At 29.0% G+C, this 19,058-nt stretch overlaps 1 protein-coding gene across 1 annotated transcript in view; it reads left to right on the top strand.

The window, feature by feature from the left end:
• Window positions 1-19,058, top strand: part of LOC129912224 (glucose transporter type 1) — a 72,115-nt gene that overhangs the window by 11,059 nt on the left and 41,998 nt on the right. Inside the window, 4 exon segments of the mRNA XM_055990368.1 lie at window positions 1,287-1,627; window positions 11,954-12,112; window positions 13,012-13,122; window positions 14,085-14,253. Of these exon segments, the coding sequence (XP_055846343.1) occupies window positions 11,971-12,112; window positions 13,012-13,122; window positions 14,085-14,253 (422 nt within the window). The 5' untranslated portion in view covers window positions 1,287-1,627; window positions 11,954-11,970.

Genomic DNA, 19,058 nt, shown 5'->3' with positions numbered 1-19,058 from the left:
TCAAAGGACTATTTTTGTTTTGTGGGTTGAAAGTTGTTTGTATTGAAAAATTTCGGTGGTGGTGGTTTTTGAGATGGAATATAGGTTGCAGAGGGTGATTGCTATAAATAAATTGCTCCAACACTTTAAAATTTTTTTGATGAAAATTTTTGAAGTGGAAAATAGGGAAATTGGTAAAAACCTTAATTACAACTGCAATGAAATTAATACTCATACTTTTTCACTGGGTTTTTAACCAACTTTTAAGGGCAAGCTAATTTTTACTTGAATGTAGGTGTATTTAGAACCAATTTTTTAGTCATTTTTACGAATCTACGAACAAATATTAATTTTCATAGAGCAGGGTAGTTCCATGCAAGTTGGAAAAAGAACGAAAGTGAACATTTAAGAAATTAAATTATGATACTTAAATGCTCACGCTATTTAATTAAATAATTTCATATAAGTATAAATTGTTTTCATATACTCAAATTTTAAGATTTCTTGAATACAAGCAATTTTAAAAAGCATTATTTTAAAAACGCTATACAATCAACTGTTTTTGTCAAAAATTTAAATAAATTTACTCAGACATATCTTTTTCGCAAAAAATTATGGAACCCACAGTTTTTTTTTGCGAAAAGTTTTCTCGAAAACGGCTCTTTCGATTTCATAAAATAATAGAGAATTACTTTTTTATGTGGTGAAAAATGTTTTATTCTGATTTGCTCTCAAACAATTGTTCAATTCCAACGATTTGTGTATCTCAGAGTTTTTTAAGATATAAATTGAAGAAAATACATTTTTAAAAAGAAAAAATGAAAACTCTTTTTGAAAATTCAATATTTTTTTTTTTTTTTTGAATAATCAATAGTTCGAATAAACTACTCTAAAATAGCATGTCACTTCACTTTGACAACGGAAGTATTTTCACTTCTATAGGCAAGTTTAGGATCCGCTTGATTTTTGACTTTCTTATGAAAGATTAAAACCATTTTAACGAAAATTTTTTTTATTTCAAAATTAAGACAAGTTTTCAAAAAAAACCCATTTTGGATTTTTAAAAATTATTTCATTTTTTTTTTTGTCTTGCAATTTTGTTCTTCTGTGCAGATCAATACTTTTTTGAGATGTACAAACCAATTTTAAAAAATGTGTGTATACAAAAAAAACTGTACGATCAGGCATTCTTGTTAACATACTCGTATGTACATATTTATGAAATTCTATTATAATATTGCTTTTTAAACTAAATTCTCCTATCCTTAAATTGTTATATAATATTTGTTTTTCTTTTTTCTTTCCAGGCATTTAAAATCAATAACAAAATGGAAGCCTAGCATCGACTTCTTAAAACTTAAATAAACCACAAAACTAATTAGCAACAAATTTGTAGGTAAAACTTTGCTGGGATATTTCCTCATTCAATATAAAATCAAATAGAAAAACAGAAAAAAAAACCAAAACAAAAAAGGCAACAATACTTTTCACTTTCTGTCTCGAGCAACAACAAATCAACACTCTAAAAACCAAAAACACATCAATAAAATTTTATCAAAGACCCGGAATCATTTTATTTCGATAAACTGGAAACACCAACAGAATTTCCTTCAAGTAGTTTTACGATATGGCTGGCATAAGTATTAAGGTAAGTCTGTGTATGTATGTTTTGCAAACTATTATAAAGACCACTTTACAATAAGTCGAGGTCAATTTGTTCTTCTCAAATGAAAAACTATTAAACCCAAATTTACAAAACAACTGTCTTTAGCAGCTTACCGCATTGAAATGGCTTTCAAAAAGCATCAATTGTGTTGTCTTGTCTTTGTATTTTAGATAGAAACTATACACATGGTTTTTCGACATAGGTTTTGTGTCTCTGAGAGAGTTGAGTCGAAAAGCCTGGTTAACCATACCAAATGTTTTTGCCATTTAAATATTCTGCTTATGCAGAGAACACATCTCTATATCTTGTGAGGAGATTGGAAGAGATGCCTTTCAAAAAACTTCAAGAATGCAAGAATGCTTGTCTTCTTGTTGTTTGATGATGATGATGTTGTTGTTTTTGATGATAATGCACATTTATTTGCATTGCAAATAATTATTTTTTGTTGGTAAATTTAGCAATTGTATTTCACTTGTAATGCAATTTATCGAGGTATGCAATTTTGTGAAGAAGAATTCCAAAGCAACCCAACAGTAACCACGATTTTGAAGATGAAGCAGAAGGAAGGCTGACATCAAAAGCATCAAAAACACCACTTAAACCAGAGAGTTAACTCTGAGAAGCGAAGAAAACAAAAACCTCAGTGTTCTAAAACTGACGCAAACTATACGACGATAAGATGACTACATAGTATTCAAAGGCAAGTTCAACTGTCGGAATACAATGAAACCACTTTGTTGAACTGCTACTGCTAACAGTTACCACCGAGGAAAAGGAGACGAGTTAGATATTCCTGAGCACAAGGATATTCTGATGCAAGTCCTTTCAAAGTGATGATATTTACGTATGCATGGGCTAGCGATGTTTGTATTCGGAATAACAGGTATTCCTTAAATGAAATGAAACTAGAAGGACACAAATAGTCGTTGTACAGACGCCCTTCCTTGCTTGAATCCTTTCATCTTTTATTTTTGAGGTTAATGTTTGCCGCACTTAATCGAATTTCAAATGAGAACATTTGTATTGAGGGAAGTACATATACCTACGTTCTTCTATAAGAGCTATACGAGCTTGCTCAAACGATTCGAGAGTATCGTAAATAGTCGAAGCAGCAGGATTATTGTTTGTTTGTATGTGTGTATGTATGTCCTTCACATGGAACAACCAACGCCAACGTTGCACCACACGCAAAGACACAATACTACAAGTACCTACACTTGTATAGATGCTTAATGATTTTGTGGTGGGAAATAGGAAGAAAGTTACGCTTTTAAAAGTGGTATAATGTAAGAGGCTTTTGGGTTTTTTTTTTTTTTGGTTTCTATGGAAATACCTATTTCGTATAGCAAGTTGTGAATTTTCATTGAACTATAAGAAGGAGGAAAATCAATTGAATATAAATTCCCGTAAGTTGAATTGGTTGCAATAAAACTTTGTTGCAATTTTATGTATAGGTAGGTAGATTGGTATTTTGAATCAAAAAGACGATGATAGTGAAACCACATCGCATATATATGAGTTGAGAAAGTTCTTGAAACTAAATTGGTATCAGGTTGGGATATAATAGAGATATATTGGTCAAATGCGCTTGATGAAGTTTTTAAGTTTTATATTTTATTGAAACACTCAAAAGTCTTGGGAGAGAAATTTTTGAGAAAATTCCAACTCTCAAGAGATTGAAAAATTTCATTCAAACCTCAAAGTTTTAAACCGCATGTGAGCAATCAGTATTTGAAGAAATATTTTCTGGTATTAAATTGCTTTCTTTTGGAATTAATAAAGAATTTTCCATTATCTAATACAAATTGAATACACTTATTCTGAATGTTGAACTACATTGCTGCAAAGGACGATAACTATTCCCTTTTTGATGTGAATCTACTCCAAAAATATAAAAATTGATAACTGGTTCCTTAAAAAAAAAAAAACAAATAAATTGCTTAAGCCTAGTACGCAGCTAAAGCGAAACGAAATTTTCCATAAAAAATTTCGTTAACGAAATCTTGAACGAAATTAGATTAGTTTTTTCATGAATTTTTTATTTGTATTTTTATTATTTTTACTTTGCTATAATTCCCGACTGTATTTTTTTGTTAATATGTTAGCTGTTGACTTTAGAGACTTCAAAATTTTTCGTTCCGCTTCAGCATCGTACTAGGCTTTAAATCAGAAAACTGTGAAAAAATATTCCACATACGCCACAGTGACCGTTTTGGAAAATCGATAAAAAAATTTGCGATATGAAACCTAATGGACTTTATGGAGTTTTATTTGTTTTATTTAATGACTGCGTTAACAATGTTATCGACTTTCCAAAAGTTTTGAAAGCTAAGAGTATTTTTTTTGTCTCAAGTTAATTTTTGAAAAATAAAAGTTACCTAAAAGTAATAATAAATGCAAATGACACGCAGTGATTAAAAACAATGAAGAAGAGAGTCAGAAAAAACGGACCTCTGGGGCACACCACCAATTTTAGATTTGAATTAATACAATATGAAAGGTAATTTTGTTTTATTTATTTTTAATTATTTTCGCTACAATATTTCAATCTTCATTCCTGTTTATTTCGATAATTCTTGACAATAATTGTTTCTCTATAAACTTTTCGTACTTTAAAAATTGAGTTTTAAATTTTCTGATGCACTCTACTGCACGCAAAACGGAACTAGTTTTCGAATTTAAAGAAAGAAAAAAATGTAAATCCAACTATCCTAAGGCTCTGATATTCGATCCCCGCTTAAAATAGCGCAAAACCATTTCCGACATTAATAAAACAAAAGCTGCAGGAAGTCCTCTTATACTACTCTATTATATGTATGAAAGGTGCACTACATTTTACAGAAAAAAAGGTATCTATCTGATACCCTTATACGAATCTGAAAAAAAAAAATTGTAAAATCCCATTCCACGTTCATTTTATTTGCCTCTGCAATTTTATTTTTTAATCAAAATGTCCAATAATCTCATGCACAACCAACAAAAATAAAAATAAAATACAAAAAAAAATATATAAATCAAAATCCATTTAAATAAAATGTAAAATATAAAAAAATAAAGGAATATTTTTTAATTGAATTACGGATTATTGACAATAATTCCATTTGGCCGTTTACAATAAATCTGAACAACCTCTAAGCTCTTCCGAATGCTCAGCGCATTTGGTGGATTTTTTATACATATATTTTGCCATCAGAATCATCATCATTGTCAGCATCATCATCGTGCCAGTGAATTTTTGTCATCATTAAGTTGATTTCAACAAAAAATAGGAATCATTCCTTGTTATCCTTTTTTTTCGATATATTTTTTTGTAAAAAGAAGATCCTTGTTATGCATTTTTTTGTTTTTGAAGAAAATTGCATCTAACCAGGGAGACAGAGAGTCATTGAAAACGCTTTGACTGAATTTACTTTTGATAAGAGGACAAATTTTTAGAAAGCATAGTCAAACAGCCATTCAAAAGTTATTCTCCAGTTAGAACAGAAGGGATATCCCTATCCCATATTGTAAGTACCGACCGGTACCTAGGAGAAGGATGCACATCCATTTTGTGCCATTAATCCCTTTATGTGTGTCTGCTTCTCTGCATTTGGGCACTGTGTTTTAGTCTGCAACAGCCATTATGTCGTATCTATGTATATTCAGGATCTAGAATTCAGGACGAAAATGAGGTAAGATACTAACTTGTCTACCCAATATAGAAGCCTATAATGACTGCAGCAACTGAATGTGTGTGTGCATGTGTGCATATTTTACTGTGCGGAAGTTCCAGTTTTGATATTCTATTGAATTTTGCCGGAAGTGCACAAGTTCATTGACGATGAAGATGACGATGACAAGGATAGTTAAATGGGTTGCTAAAATTCAACATTTCATCATCATTATCAGGAGATAAGGATGAAGTATCTCGTATGTCCTCTCTGTTTCATATTGTCTTCCATTTTCATATAGTACACACCTTTATATTCTCATGTGTGTCTTTGTCCTTGTGTGAGTATGTATAAATTTATGTGAATTAAAAGTTGGGCATAAAATTTTGCTGAGCATTTTCTTCTCTTTGTTTATGGCAATTGGCGCAAGAAGATAAGTCAAAGAAGCATAAAAGCAAACAATAGAATGTCGTCATCGTCAACGACGACGAGGATTATGATGACGATGACGCACGGCAGCATGTAGAGTAGATATTATAATGCCTCTGTAAAAATATGTTACTTTGTTTGAACTTCACCGTCAAGACAATAATGTTGACGCGAATATTTTTCGTAAAATAAACTACTTTCTTGAAAGTACTCAAACGTGGTTTTGAGAAAAATAAAGAAACTTATATTCTTGACAAACATTATAGAGTGTATATGGTTCTTAACTAAATTGGTTGAGGAAAGATAATCGTTTTTAAAGGAATAGGGTTATGTTGAGTGTAGGAGCTTATGTATGCTCTTTAAACCAGAATATCTAAAATAATAATTAGCAGTTTACCTACACAGTGATATTTTCTAAAAAAAAATATGTAGCCATATTAGCCTTTTGTGATAAGAAACTTGAAAACGTTTCAGTATCTTTATCGTTTAATATTTTAAAATCCCACAGTACGTGACCACAAGAGACAATGCTACAGTAGGATATAGAAAAAGGAGAAAGTACACACTTGGACCTGACATTACTTAGTCGAAGAGCGTTGGGGAGTTCTGGTTTTTATAAGTGAGTCATAAAGTTCACAGACTATCTATTGATCATAAGTCCACAAAAATTGTTATGGACTTTTGAACCACATTGGTGAGTTGATTTGTGGCATAAGTGTGTTAGAATTAAATTATGGACTTATGACCCTACATTTTTACATATCCTCCATGAACTTAATGAGTACCCCTGGTTGAAAGGAAACTGTTGATAAATTTGTTTTGCAAAGGTAATTCATTTTGAGAACTACCAACAGGAAACACTATTATCAAGTAGGTAATAAGCGAAACCGTATCCAATACTTATGAAGACGAACATGGACTTAAATTCACAACGATATGCTTGGATTGAAATAAAACCCTTTGAAACGGGTTCACATTTCAAATTTGACTTTATTTCCATGAGAATATTTAAATATCACTTAACCGGTCATATTTCAAATGAATACAAAAAAGGCATTTTTGATCATGGAAATAAGGCCACATTGGTACTTTTTAAAAGTACTTTTATTTGTAATTTGGAAATAACTCATCTTCTATCGAATTTGAGGCTCTTTCCAACACGATTCAATGGATTGTTTCGCACCGAAATTGTCATTACGGGCAATTTTAATTTACACTGTTCTTTTTGGCTTCGCTTATTCAGGTCAGACAACACAAGAAGGAAGGTTTGTTGAGATTTTTGCGTAGTTGAACAACCTTAATCAGCTTGTTGACAAGCCAATACGAATTTTGGACATTGTTGGTTGAGCTGCTAAGACACTCTATATTTGAAGGGTCCAGGGTAAAAACGGCACATGTCCACTTTTTGTCAAAAATAAACTAATGATAAGGTCTTGTAGTATTTACTGAGCACTATCTGATGGCATCCTTACTTTTATAAAACAAATTTAAGCCTTGCTGAAAAAATAAATAAATTGTGTGCTTTTAGTACTAAGTTGTATGGAGAACAAAGTTTTAAAATGCGTTTTTCTCGAAATGAGTTGGAATGGACTTGTGCTGTTTTTTCCCGTGGACCCTTCATTTGTTTTTTACCTCTGAAAAGTAATAGTAGTAGTAGTAGTAGTAGTAAGTGTGATTTTTATTTACATTATTTATAAGAAGTAATTACATAGTTTGGTGTAAAATTTTTCACAAAAGAGCATTGGCATGTGCCGTCAGCCGAAAAAGAGAGCTTTTAAAATTTCTTAATACAACGTATGAATTGGTTTTACGTAAAGTTTACATTAATAACAAGTAGATAAACTAATAAAAAAATAAAAAAAGGAATTATTATATGAATATAAAATTTAAGGCAGGATCAAAAAGTTTCATTTATGATTTGATTTCGATATTTATAGGCAGTTTTGATGTAGCAGTAAAGAAGTGTCCAATTATCGCCATTTAGTATACCCTGAATTTCATCTCCAGTAAGAGTATTTTTTCTCCAGATTGATCTTCTGATTGAGTTGAAGATAGGACAGATGCCTATGAAATGACATATGTCTTCTCTAGTTCTCATATTGCACAAGGTACATTCCGTATTTTGTTCCCTTATGTAAGGTACGTAATTTAGTCTGAGAAGTTCGCCTCTCGCTTTAAAGATAGTACTGATAACATCTAGACTATTCTGGTCATTAAAGTAGTTGTTTTCTCCCAGGAAATGGTTTAAAAACTTATAGGAGCTTCTTGTTTAACTTTGTTGACATTGTTCGATGAAAGTGTTCCTAGCTGAATTTTCATTTTTACTTAAAAGAGTTTGCAGGTTTATTCTTAAATAAACTTCATTTTCTAGCTGGAGTTGTACATCATGCTCGAGGCTCAGTCTTCTCCATTCCGAAAAAAATTGTTCATTTCTGTTTTTAAGATGCAAAGCGATTTTATTTGTGAGGCGATGATTAGGGTGATTTAAAGTCTTTATTAAAGTAATATTTTCTTATATTATTTTTTTTAGAACTTGGTGAGTAGTCAGGTTTTAGTTTTCGAACTTTAAAATTCTTTTGGGGATAACATCTCGTGATAAATTATTATCAGAGTCACTGTACATTAAAACAAAATTGTAGATGCTTTTGTCTCTAGAGGACACCATAATTATACTCAAGGTATTATTTAACCAGCAACACGCTTTTAACGATACCTCATTTGTCCAATTACGATGAGTAGTTTAGAAGCTATGATAGAATAGGCAATAGGTGAGAAAACACCGGTACAAACGTACATATTTTCCAATCATTTTATTTATATTACAGCAATACAAAATTTTCGTGTTAAAAAAGTCTTTTTTTTTACCTTTCCGCACCCGTTGGAACACGGACCTTAAGGCTATGATAACCTGGAAATTAGTATCGAACAAAAATTTGAGTTGCATTTGTGATGAATCTGAAGTTTTTTTTAGCTAACAGGGTGAGTAATAAAAAGTTTGAATCTTGTGTGTCGTCTTGAAGAGAACTAGTTTCTTTTAGTGGTAATATCTAATTCACCCTCATTAGCCCAAAACCAGCATATAACAAACCGAATGTCAAATTTACATTGACACTTAAAAGAAATATCGAATTTTGAAACAATTATATCTCTGCAGACCTTTTTAATTGGTCACTTTCAAAACCATATCTTTTTCTAGATAAGAAGAAGGAAAGAGTGACTTTTCGATTAATATAAAACGACTTTTCGATTAAAAAAAGAAAGAAAGGAAAGACAAAATTTTAAAATGTCACCCATCTGTTATAAGGATATAGTATTAACTTTTTTCCATTAATCATGGTATTTTACTGATAAAAAAAAAGCCCCAAGCAACTATTTAGGTATCACAAAAAACATCGAAGATACAATTCAATAAATCTCATTCTTTCTCTTCCATCTAATCAAAAAATCAGTCAACCATCCTCTCTCTGCCGTATAGTGCCTGCCATCCATATACTATACATTATAACTGTTTTGGTCCTTGGCGCTTTATGAGATTAACCCAACGATAATAAAGTTATTTTGAATTCTTTCAAGGAAAATTTTAACCCCGCCTGAACACATTTGTCAACATTGCGGCTAAAGATACAAGTAGACCTGTCAAACGAAACAAAAAAAAAAAAAATAAGAAGAAGAGTAAAAAAAAAACATAACCAAACCATAAAATGGAAAAAAGAAAAAAAAATATAATAAAAAGGAAGAAAAATCTCGTATTTTCCTATCTAAGATGTCATTTTGCTCGTTTCCCTCTCGCATTTCATGCAAGCAAACACGAACAGAAAAATTTTCAACCTCAAAACAACTTGAGCAAATATTTAGATTTCTTTCAAGTCATACAGCTGAACTGAACCATCATCATCATCGTCGTCATCGTCATACAACCAGCAAGGGTTAAGGACCGTGCGTCGTCGTTGTCAACGTCAACGATGTCATAGACATTGGCTGTCGGTCGTCCTGATGTGCCTGGTCCTCCTCCTCTTTATCATATATAGTTGGTCGTGGTGGTTCGTCTTGTATGCGTTTAGAAGGATTTTTTTTTGTTGTACCTACTTTTTTTTTCATTTTTACTGCCTGCCTGCCTTTCTTCTTCAAACATCATCTCCAAGCCAAGAGTTAGAGGTTGGTTTGGAACATGGTGGCTGTGTCCATGAAAAGCTACAAAGTTCCTTATCCAGAAAGTGAGAGATAAATACATAGGCTCCCGTCCGTGCCCCCACCATCATTTCCCATACCTATACATATTTATGTTCTGCAAGGATATAATATTATAGTGGAGTGTGTAGTCAAAACTGACAATTTATGTGTCGTCCTTTTTTTTCTTTATAGATTTTTTTTTCTGTACCGGAAACATGAACACAAAACATTATGGGACATGGGTTTTAAGTATTTGTGTGGTGTCCCTTTACAACGGTTTTAGATAATGCACGACGCGATGGCTTCATGAACCCGGATTTTAACCCTTGTACGCTAATTTTTTATTCATAGACAAACGCCAGTGGTTCATTATGGTTTTGTTCTTTTTCTCTTCTCATTTTTGTTCAACGACAAGAGTCCTTTTTGTATTATATGCACACATCATGTACTAAATCCTCTATAGGTACCTTATACTCGATGCTGGAAGAAGTGGATCTTTGAAGCTTTTGGGTATATCGTATCTTTGCACACACACATATCCTGTCTCATTGTTATGCCAATGGGTCCAGGAAGGATCGCGGCAAATTTTGAATTTGAATGAAACAGCAATTCGATAGAATGTAATGATATTATTGACCTCGTTTACATATTGCATTACATCTAGATTAGATACTTGTAGGTATTTGTATATGGTTTGGATATGGTATGGTATCCCACAAGGATATACAAGAAAAGGATATTTCTTTATTTATATATGCCTACACGTTTTTCTAGGAAAATTTCCAAACGTGCTTGCGATAAGAAATTGGTTGGTTTTTAAATGTGTTTTTTTTTGCTGATAAGATAAGGTAGATACCCTTTTTGTGTGTATAGGTACTTGAGGACGAAAGTGGATTTCATTAAAGGATTATATGGTGAAGTCCTTAAGGTGTGTAATTTGGAAATATATTTTTTTCTGTAAACATTTTTTTGCTACTTTTAGCTTTTAAAAGAAGTTTGAAAAAAATATTTGAAAAAAAACTTAAAGTTCAAAGAAGAAGCAGAAAAAAGATTAAACATTACATCCTTGAAAAGATAGCCCTTGGGTACGACGTATTCCTTAAAAAAAAGATTCATATCGAAAAAATATTTTCAAACATGCAAAATCATTGGTTTTAACTCTTTCGGGAATAAAAAGTTTGTGTTAGAAAAAGTTTTTACTGTAAAAAGCTATCGTAACATGATTGATAGCTTTGAAGAGCAAAAATATTAGATGATTTGTTCTTTGAATTATTGCAAATATTACAATGATATTTTGTTTTCACAAACAAATTATCTCAGAAAATCATTACGATAGTAGCGAAAGGTTCTACTTTTAGTAGATTTAAAAACAGAGATAACTTTTAAAAACAATAGCAGCATTATTTCTATTAAAAAAAAAAAGTTTTACAAAAATTGTAAAAAAAAGTTACACATACGCCACAGTGAACATTTCTGATTTTACCATTGGAAGCGTTTTGCTGGTCTACTGGTCAAAAGCTATATGTCATTGCATTTGGATGGTGCCCTCTAAAGGCAAAACCAAGAACAATTTTGTATGTAATGACTACCTACTATTAAAATAATTTTTTACCGACTTCCAAAAAGGAGGAGGTATTCAATTCGTCTGCTTTTTTGTATTATTTTTTTTTTTTATGTTTGGACTGAGTGAACCAATTTTGATACCTAATTATTTTTGTATTGGAAAGCTGGTACCTGCAGTTTGGTCCCATTTCAATTTCGTGCAGTTATTGCCATAGAAACTAAGAGAAAAACTATAAAACCCAGTTTTTATGAATGGAAGTCGGTTTTGTTTTTTTGTTAAAAATGATTATTTAAAACTATGAAACAAATTCTGTGTGGTCAGAATAGCTGATTAACTCATTAGTCTTTTTGATAGCACAAGGTGTAAGTGAGTCGGAACGTGAGTTTCTCTAAAACTATGTAAAATATTTCTCTGAAGACTTTTTGATTTTATTTCCATTAACAAAATATTTCTCAGAATCCTTAAAAATATATAAAATTATAAACTTACTTTCAGCTGGCCGTAGGTATGAAATGGCGGCTTACGGTGACATTTCGATGATTTCACCCCCTTCGTCTTCCATTTCAAACGGCCAAGATCCTTTTGGACAGCTGCCGCCACTACCACCGCCACTGCGTTCAACACAAGTGATTCAACCTCTATCGGTTTTTCCAGGTGTGATAAACTTGTTCTTGTAATTTCTCTTTTAGTTTGTTTTTATTTGGTTTTTAAGAGCGCAATGCTTCTTATTTTCTCTTGAGTTGACATTTTTTTGTGTTTTTAATTTGATTGGTCTTAGGCTTATACCTACCATTGGAAAATTAAAGATTTTTTAGTTTTAGCTTTTTAAACGAGATTATAAAATAAAAAATAAATAAAAAATAGATGGAATATATTTATGATTTTCTATTTTGTTTGGTTTTGTATCCATTGCAATTTATATGAACAAAAAATTATATTTTTATTTTTAACATCATTCTACCCTTCACAAGCGCAATATTATATTTGATTTCTGCACCATCTTAATAGGATTTCAAAATTTAGCAATCCTTTGCACACTAAAAAAAAAAACAGTTCTGCACATAATAACAATAATTAATTATTATTATTTATTTTTTTGTTTAAATTTTACAAAAAAAAAAAGAAACTTAGTTTTCTTCCAAACTAAACTTACAGTCTGAGGAAACATAAAATATACATATGTTTCTTTTTTTCTTCTTTCGTTTCTAATTTTATATACTTAAAAAAATATAAAAAAACGTGTGGCTTTATCGTTGATTTTGTTGTAGAGTGAGTATTTTGCCTTAAAAAAATAAAACAAAAAAGTTACTAAAGTTATTTAATTTTATTAAAAAAAAAAATTAAAACAAAATAGTTTTCTTAATTTGAATTCCTATTTAGTTTAGTGTAAAATTTTTTGTTTTATAATATTTTTCAAAAGCAATTTTATAGTTTTTGTATGTTTTTTTTATTGTTTGTTCTATTTTTTCTAATTAATTATTGTAAAAGTGATTTAAAAAAAAAGTTTTAAATTTAAAATTTGTATTAATATTTAAAATAAAATAAAAATTTAGTGTCCAATTTGAGTGAAGACTCCTACGATTATGTTTTTGGTGGTCCACGTAAGACCCCACCTTCATCAACACTTAAGCTGACCTCACCTCCAATTAGACTGAGATCTGAAGGTAAGTTTATTCATAATGTAACTAATAAAACTTTATATGTATTTGTTTATAATGTTTGAGAAACTTTACTGAGATCGGATAGAAAAAAAAAATTATGTTTGGGGATACTTTAGGGTATTGTAAATAAATTAGTAGATTCAAAAAATAAAAACAAATCTGTCATTTCACTGCCCAAAACACAAATTTTCCAGACAGCTGAACCAAAGTATATTAGGTATATCATATAAATTTTCCAGTAAAAACGCAAAGTGAAAAAAAAACTAAAGTTTCTTAACACATTTTGGTGTCTTTTGGAAACGAAAAAATACCAACTTCTTCTTTTAAAATGTTCAAGGGAAATAAGAATTCAAGATTTATAACAAAAAAAAAAAAGGTCTTTCTAATTGTATTTTCTGTGTTTAATCTCATTTTTCCCAAAAATAGTAATTTATGAAAAATAGAAAAATTTATTATTTGGTGGCTTAATTGCTTTGTGATGGGTTTTATAATTTTTTTTTTAATTTTCCAGGTTGAAAAACTAAAAAAAGTAAGTGATGCGCTAAAATGACTGTCGCATTATGAAAGTTTTTAATAATTTATTTTGGTGCAACGATGTTATCAAAATTGCACAAACTAGAGAAAAAAAATGTTTTATACAATCCTTTGTTTTAATGTTGAACAAAATTTTAACATAAATTGTTTATTTTAAATATCACAGTTTTTTTTTATGAATTTGAATTTTAAAAGGAAATGTTCGGAGTAGATTAACAGAGTTTAGAAGATAATAATTATTTCCCTATCAAAATATTTGTTTTTATGCATTGTTTTTTTTTTTTTTTATTTCGATCTCTTTAAAGCAAACATTATTATTAATCATGCATAAATTCATTTTAAAACTCATAAATTGTTTTTCTATCCTATTACATAAATATTAGTTGGGTATATCAGGCAGTTTTCTAATATTTATTTGTTTAATCCTTCAGCGGGACATCATCGAAGTGATGGTATTGTAAATAATGGCAGATTATATCGACATTCATTTAGTTATGCACCAAAACGATACAGAAACGTAGGTGGTGGTGAACGAGAATCAAATACATCGAGGAGATGTCATGGGGAGGACGAAGCAACACTGCGACAATTGCTTCTCGAGTATGTATACAATGAAATAAAATACAAAACAAAATAACTATTTTTCATTTTTTTTTTTCTATCAATATCAAAAATATCAAATGTATATATTTATATATTTTTGTATTATTTGTTATAATTTTCCACTTGTTATTATTTTTCATTTTAAAATTGAAAAAAAAAATATATTTATGTTTTGTTTTATTTTGAAAAAAATTAAAATAAAAAAAATACATTTTAATTACATGTGTACATAACTAATGTCCTTTTTTTATGTGCATTAAAAATAATAATAATAATAAAAAAGAAAAAACGTTTTCATTCTGGTGCATCAACATAAAATCTACACACATTCAAACAAAAAAAAAAACAGTATCAACCTGTAAAAAATGTTTAACAATACAACAATTTAATTGTTTGTTTCTATATACTCATACACTATTTATTATAATTTTGATAGCTTTTGTGTTTAGTTCTTTTTTGGTATTTAAACACCAATTTATTTAAATAATACTCTCATTACGAGAGTATTTATAAAATTATCATTACAAAAATAAAATTAAAATACAAGCATGAAAAATAGAGTAAAAATCCTTTCGATATCAATGTGTTGCTTTAATTTTTAACAAAATTAAATTTCAAAATTTACTTTAACAAAACTATCATATAATCTATAATATTTAACCATGGTAATACTAAGTTTACTTATGTTAAACGTTCTTTAAATGTTTCTTCTTCAACTAAGTTTTCTACTTTTCTTAATCTTGTTTCTTTAAAAAAAATAAAATTAAATACAATTTTCTTTAATTGATGCCCGCATGTCGTGTGTTAAAATTATGCCACTTAAATTGTGTGCTTAAGTAGCTTTTTCTAAAAAAAAAAAACAAAAAAATTAACAAAAATAAAAGTTTAATCTATCTTTTTTGTTGCCGAATTCTTTCCTATACAATTAAAATCTTCAAGTATTCATCTCTTAGCTACTTCTTTTTTTTTTATTTCAGACCACGATTAGTCTCATAGTTCATTTGGTTCATAAACGAAACATTTCATGATTTGCTATTTTCTTTGATTTACTCGAATCATGAAAACTATAAATTTTAAAAAATGTTACATTACCTATTTGTTTGTATATAGTTTGACAAAAAAAAACGTTAAAAAGTGATTAGACATAAACTACTTGAGCATAGTTTTCCATCAAATAATATAAGCTATGCTATTGAAATCCTAGTCACGGGTGGGACAAAAAAGAATCGATATTGAGTTCGGGCATTTGCTTACAGAATCTCTGCCAATCAATCGTACCAACACCTTACAGATATAAAACCTAGCAAAATAGCCCCATTTTTTTTTTTATAAAACCCAAATTCCTTCAGGGACATAAGTCCCACCAACTTAGACCATTTTCAAGAAGTGATAAAAATAAGGCATTTCAATACCAGACTGACTTCGACATAGTACCTACAAGGAATTAAGTCATACAAAAATGTGGAGTTATGTCCCAACTGAATTATAGACGTATGCCGTGTGGACCTTCATTTGTACCCCCGCATTTCTTTTTTTTTTTTAAATTGAGAAAACAAACTTCTGCAATTCATGTTTTAGAAAATTTTATAAAATAATATTTTGTGAAACTCAAAAAGGAATTTTTTAAGCTGTTGTCCATTGGTATAACAAACCGGAATTAAAACATTTTTTTTTTTTATTTTAAATGCTAATTAGTAGCTCCTAAAGTTAAAAAGCTTTTGACTATCTAGAACTTGTGAGCTTCTTTTTTTTTACTCCTCAACAAAGTGTCCACGAAAATAAGGGACGTGACAATTTTCTAGTTTCTGAGCTGTCGTGTGATATTAAAAGACTTAATTTTTGTTTCTTGGAACCCAATAATGATGTTGAATCTCTACGAAATCTTTGCGTTTTTCGTGATTCGAATAAAAAATTAGAACAGAAAAATTTTTAAGAAACTAGGTGTTACGTGCCTCTCTGAACTATCTTGAATTCAGAATGAAATTATGAAAGTTTCTTAGTAAATTACGCAAAGATCTATTAATTTAAAGAGTGCACTCCAATGACTGTTTTTCGGCTCAGGCTAGGCTGAGGAACTCATAAAAAAACTGAAATAAGCTTCCCGTTACGATTCCAGGAGAAAGAACTGTTAGGCTAATATCTAATCTCAAAACGCAGTAAGTTAAAATGAAGCAGTTGAAAAGTTTTGATTTAATTTTATATTCGGTCGAAATTATGTATAATTAAAAAACAAACTTCACATTTTTATCATTATGAAAGGATTTTTACTTTAACAAATGTTTAAATGCAAAATTGGGAACACAATAATATAATTATAAATATCTACATGTTCTAACACTGAATTACACACTTCAATATATTGTAATTGTCTATAGAAAGCACCATTACTACTCTTTCGAATAAATAAATTGCAAAATATGAACTAACTCAAAAAATATATATCAAAGCACAAAAAACACAAAACAACAAAAATTATCTAATGTTACGTTATTTAAAAATATGCACATTTGGTTAAGGTTTTTATTTGTTTTCCATTTTTCTTTCATTTTTGTTTAAATTTCGAACAAAAAATTTAAGTGTTAATAATAAAAAAAACGCAATTAAAGCATTTATATTTTTTTGTATTTGTTTGTTTATAGATATGCATAAATTGATCAGATTATGTTAGCAAGTGTGGTTTTGATAAACAATAATATTAAAAAATAAATAATATCTAAACCAAACTTACCACACTTTATAGCCTAGTCTGTTTTGGGCACATACGACATTCACCAACCTGAAAAAAAGAAAAATTAAATAAAATCAAATTGAGAGATAAACCTTAAATATATATATATAAAAAAAAAGATTCCTTTAAAAAAATCAAATCAAGTAAAGAAAAAAACCTCAAAGAATGCAAATTCAGAAAAACATATAAAAACTAAACTTATTCGCTGCTTCTTCCAAAAAAGTCGCGCATTCATAAACAAAAATCAAATCCAGTTTGACAAAAATAAAGTATCTAACAAAAAAAGCATCAAAATGATGGGCACTATGCCACCAAGGTACATATCAATTCATTTATTTTTCCTCTATTTATCTTAAAATATAATATATTTATGCAAACATTTTTTATTTTTTTTATTAACAAAAACAAAAATTATTAAAAATAAAACTATTTCAAAATTTAATATATTTATACAATTTACATAATAAATTTGGAATAAAAATTTGGATATTAATTTTGTGTATTGTTTGCATTTAAATTTATAAAAAAATAATTGAATTTTTTTCGTTTTAATTGTTTTTTGTTTTGTCAAAATTAATTTTTCGCTGTTTACGAAAACAAAATTCAAATATACACTCCCTCTCTCTCTCGTTGTCATTTTGATAATTATTTTGGATCCCTTAATACTTTATTTGTGTATTCCATAATTTTATGTTTATATTTGAAATTAAGAAAAAAAAAACAGAAAACAAAAAATCATGGAACACACAATTTTTCTTAAATTCAATAATACTACCTACTAAAATATATGTCTCTACAATCATCAACTTCATTCTTTTTTCTATTTATTTTCGCTTCTTCTCCAATTACTCAAAAAAAAAACAAAAAACTTAAAAAAACTCAAACTCTAAATCATTAAATCAAAAATCGAAAAAAAAACTCTAAATCTACAAACCAAAAAAAAACATTAACAAAATTTAAAATAAAATTAAAAATGAAACTTTTAGTCGGATGGTTCTCACACCACTAAATGAGTATGAAACTTTCTGAACAAACTATATTATACTTTAAACAAATACTATACTTACTTACTTTTTTTATAAACATTTTCTCGCTGGTTCATTATTATTATTTTGTTTAATTTTTCTCTCGCTGATTTTATTCATTTTCACACATGTATCTTGTCCTGTCTATTATCTATAACTCTCATTTTCAATGCATTTCTTTTTCATTTCTAGTTTCATTTTTTCATACATATTTGTAAATTATTATTATTCATTATATCTTCATAAAAAATGCAAATTGTTATAAGTAAAAGTTAAATTTATGTAGAGTTTTGTTTTTTCTTTTTCATTCGTTCCACCATTTTGCATGTCATGTAAGCATTAACAAACACCCAATACTGGAAAATATAAGTAATTTTTATTATAATTAGAACCTTGGCAAGCTTTTGAAACGAAACTAGCAACAATCCTCATAATTATGAAAGTTAAATGTTAATAAAATAAAATTAGAAGACAAGGCTTTAGACAAAATCTGCGGTTGAAATAGTTTCAACAAGTAATTTACCCCCAAAAGCACGTGATTCAATTGAAGTATTAAAGCACCAATTATAATTACAAGTAAAAAAAATTACAAAATTTATATCATCACTTCATGCACCATTCCTTCATTAATTCATGCACAAATCTCACAAAGTTTTAAAGAGAATATTTTAAGCCCAAACAATTTTTAAAATACCCAAACAGATTTATCGATCTAATGATTATAGTTATTTGGAGCGGTAAAAAGTGGCAGAATTAATTATCCCTTAAATAAAATTTCTAGTAATAACTTCAGAAAGAAATATTTTTAATATTTTTTCCTTTAAATCAGGAGTTGATGTTTGAATAATTTAAACAACTCGTGTTTTGTATCCGCTTTCGTTTGCATCTTACATCGCATCGTCTAAAATGTTATATCTGTATTAAAATCACTACGATGATTTTTTTTTAAGAGTTTGACACTACCATAATATTGAAAAAAGAAATATTATTTTTATCATTTCCTTTTTACAAGTAAGTAGATTAGGAAAATATAAAGGGTGGTTATATTC

Source organism: Episyrphus balteatus, chromosome 2 (genome assembly GCF_945859705.1).
Source record: "Episyrphus balteatus chromosome 2, idEpiBalt1.1, whole genome shotgun sequence".
Classification (NCBI taxonomy): Eukaryota; Metazoa; Arthropoda; class Insecta; order Diptera; family Syrphidae; genus Episyrphus; species Episyrphus balteatus.
This window is presented reverse-complemented; position numbering and strand designations above follow the sequence as displayed.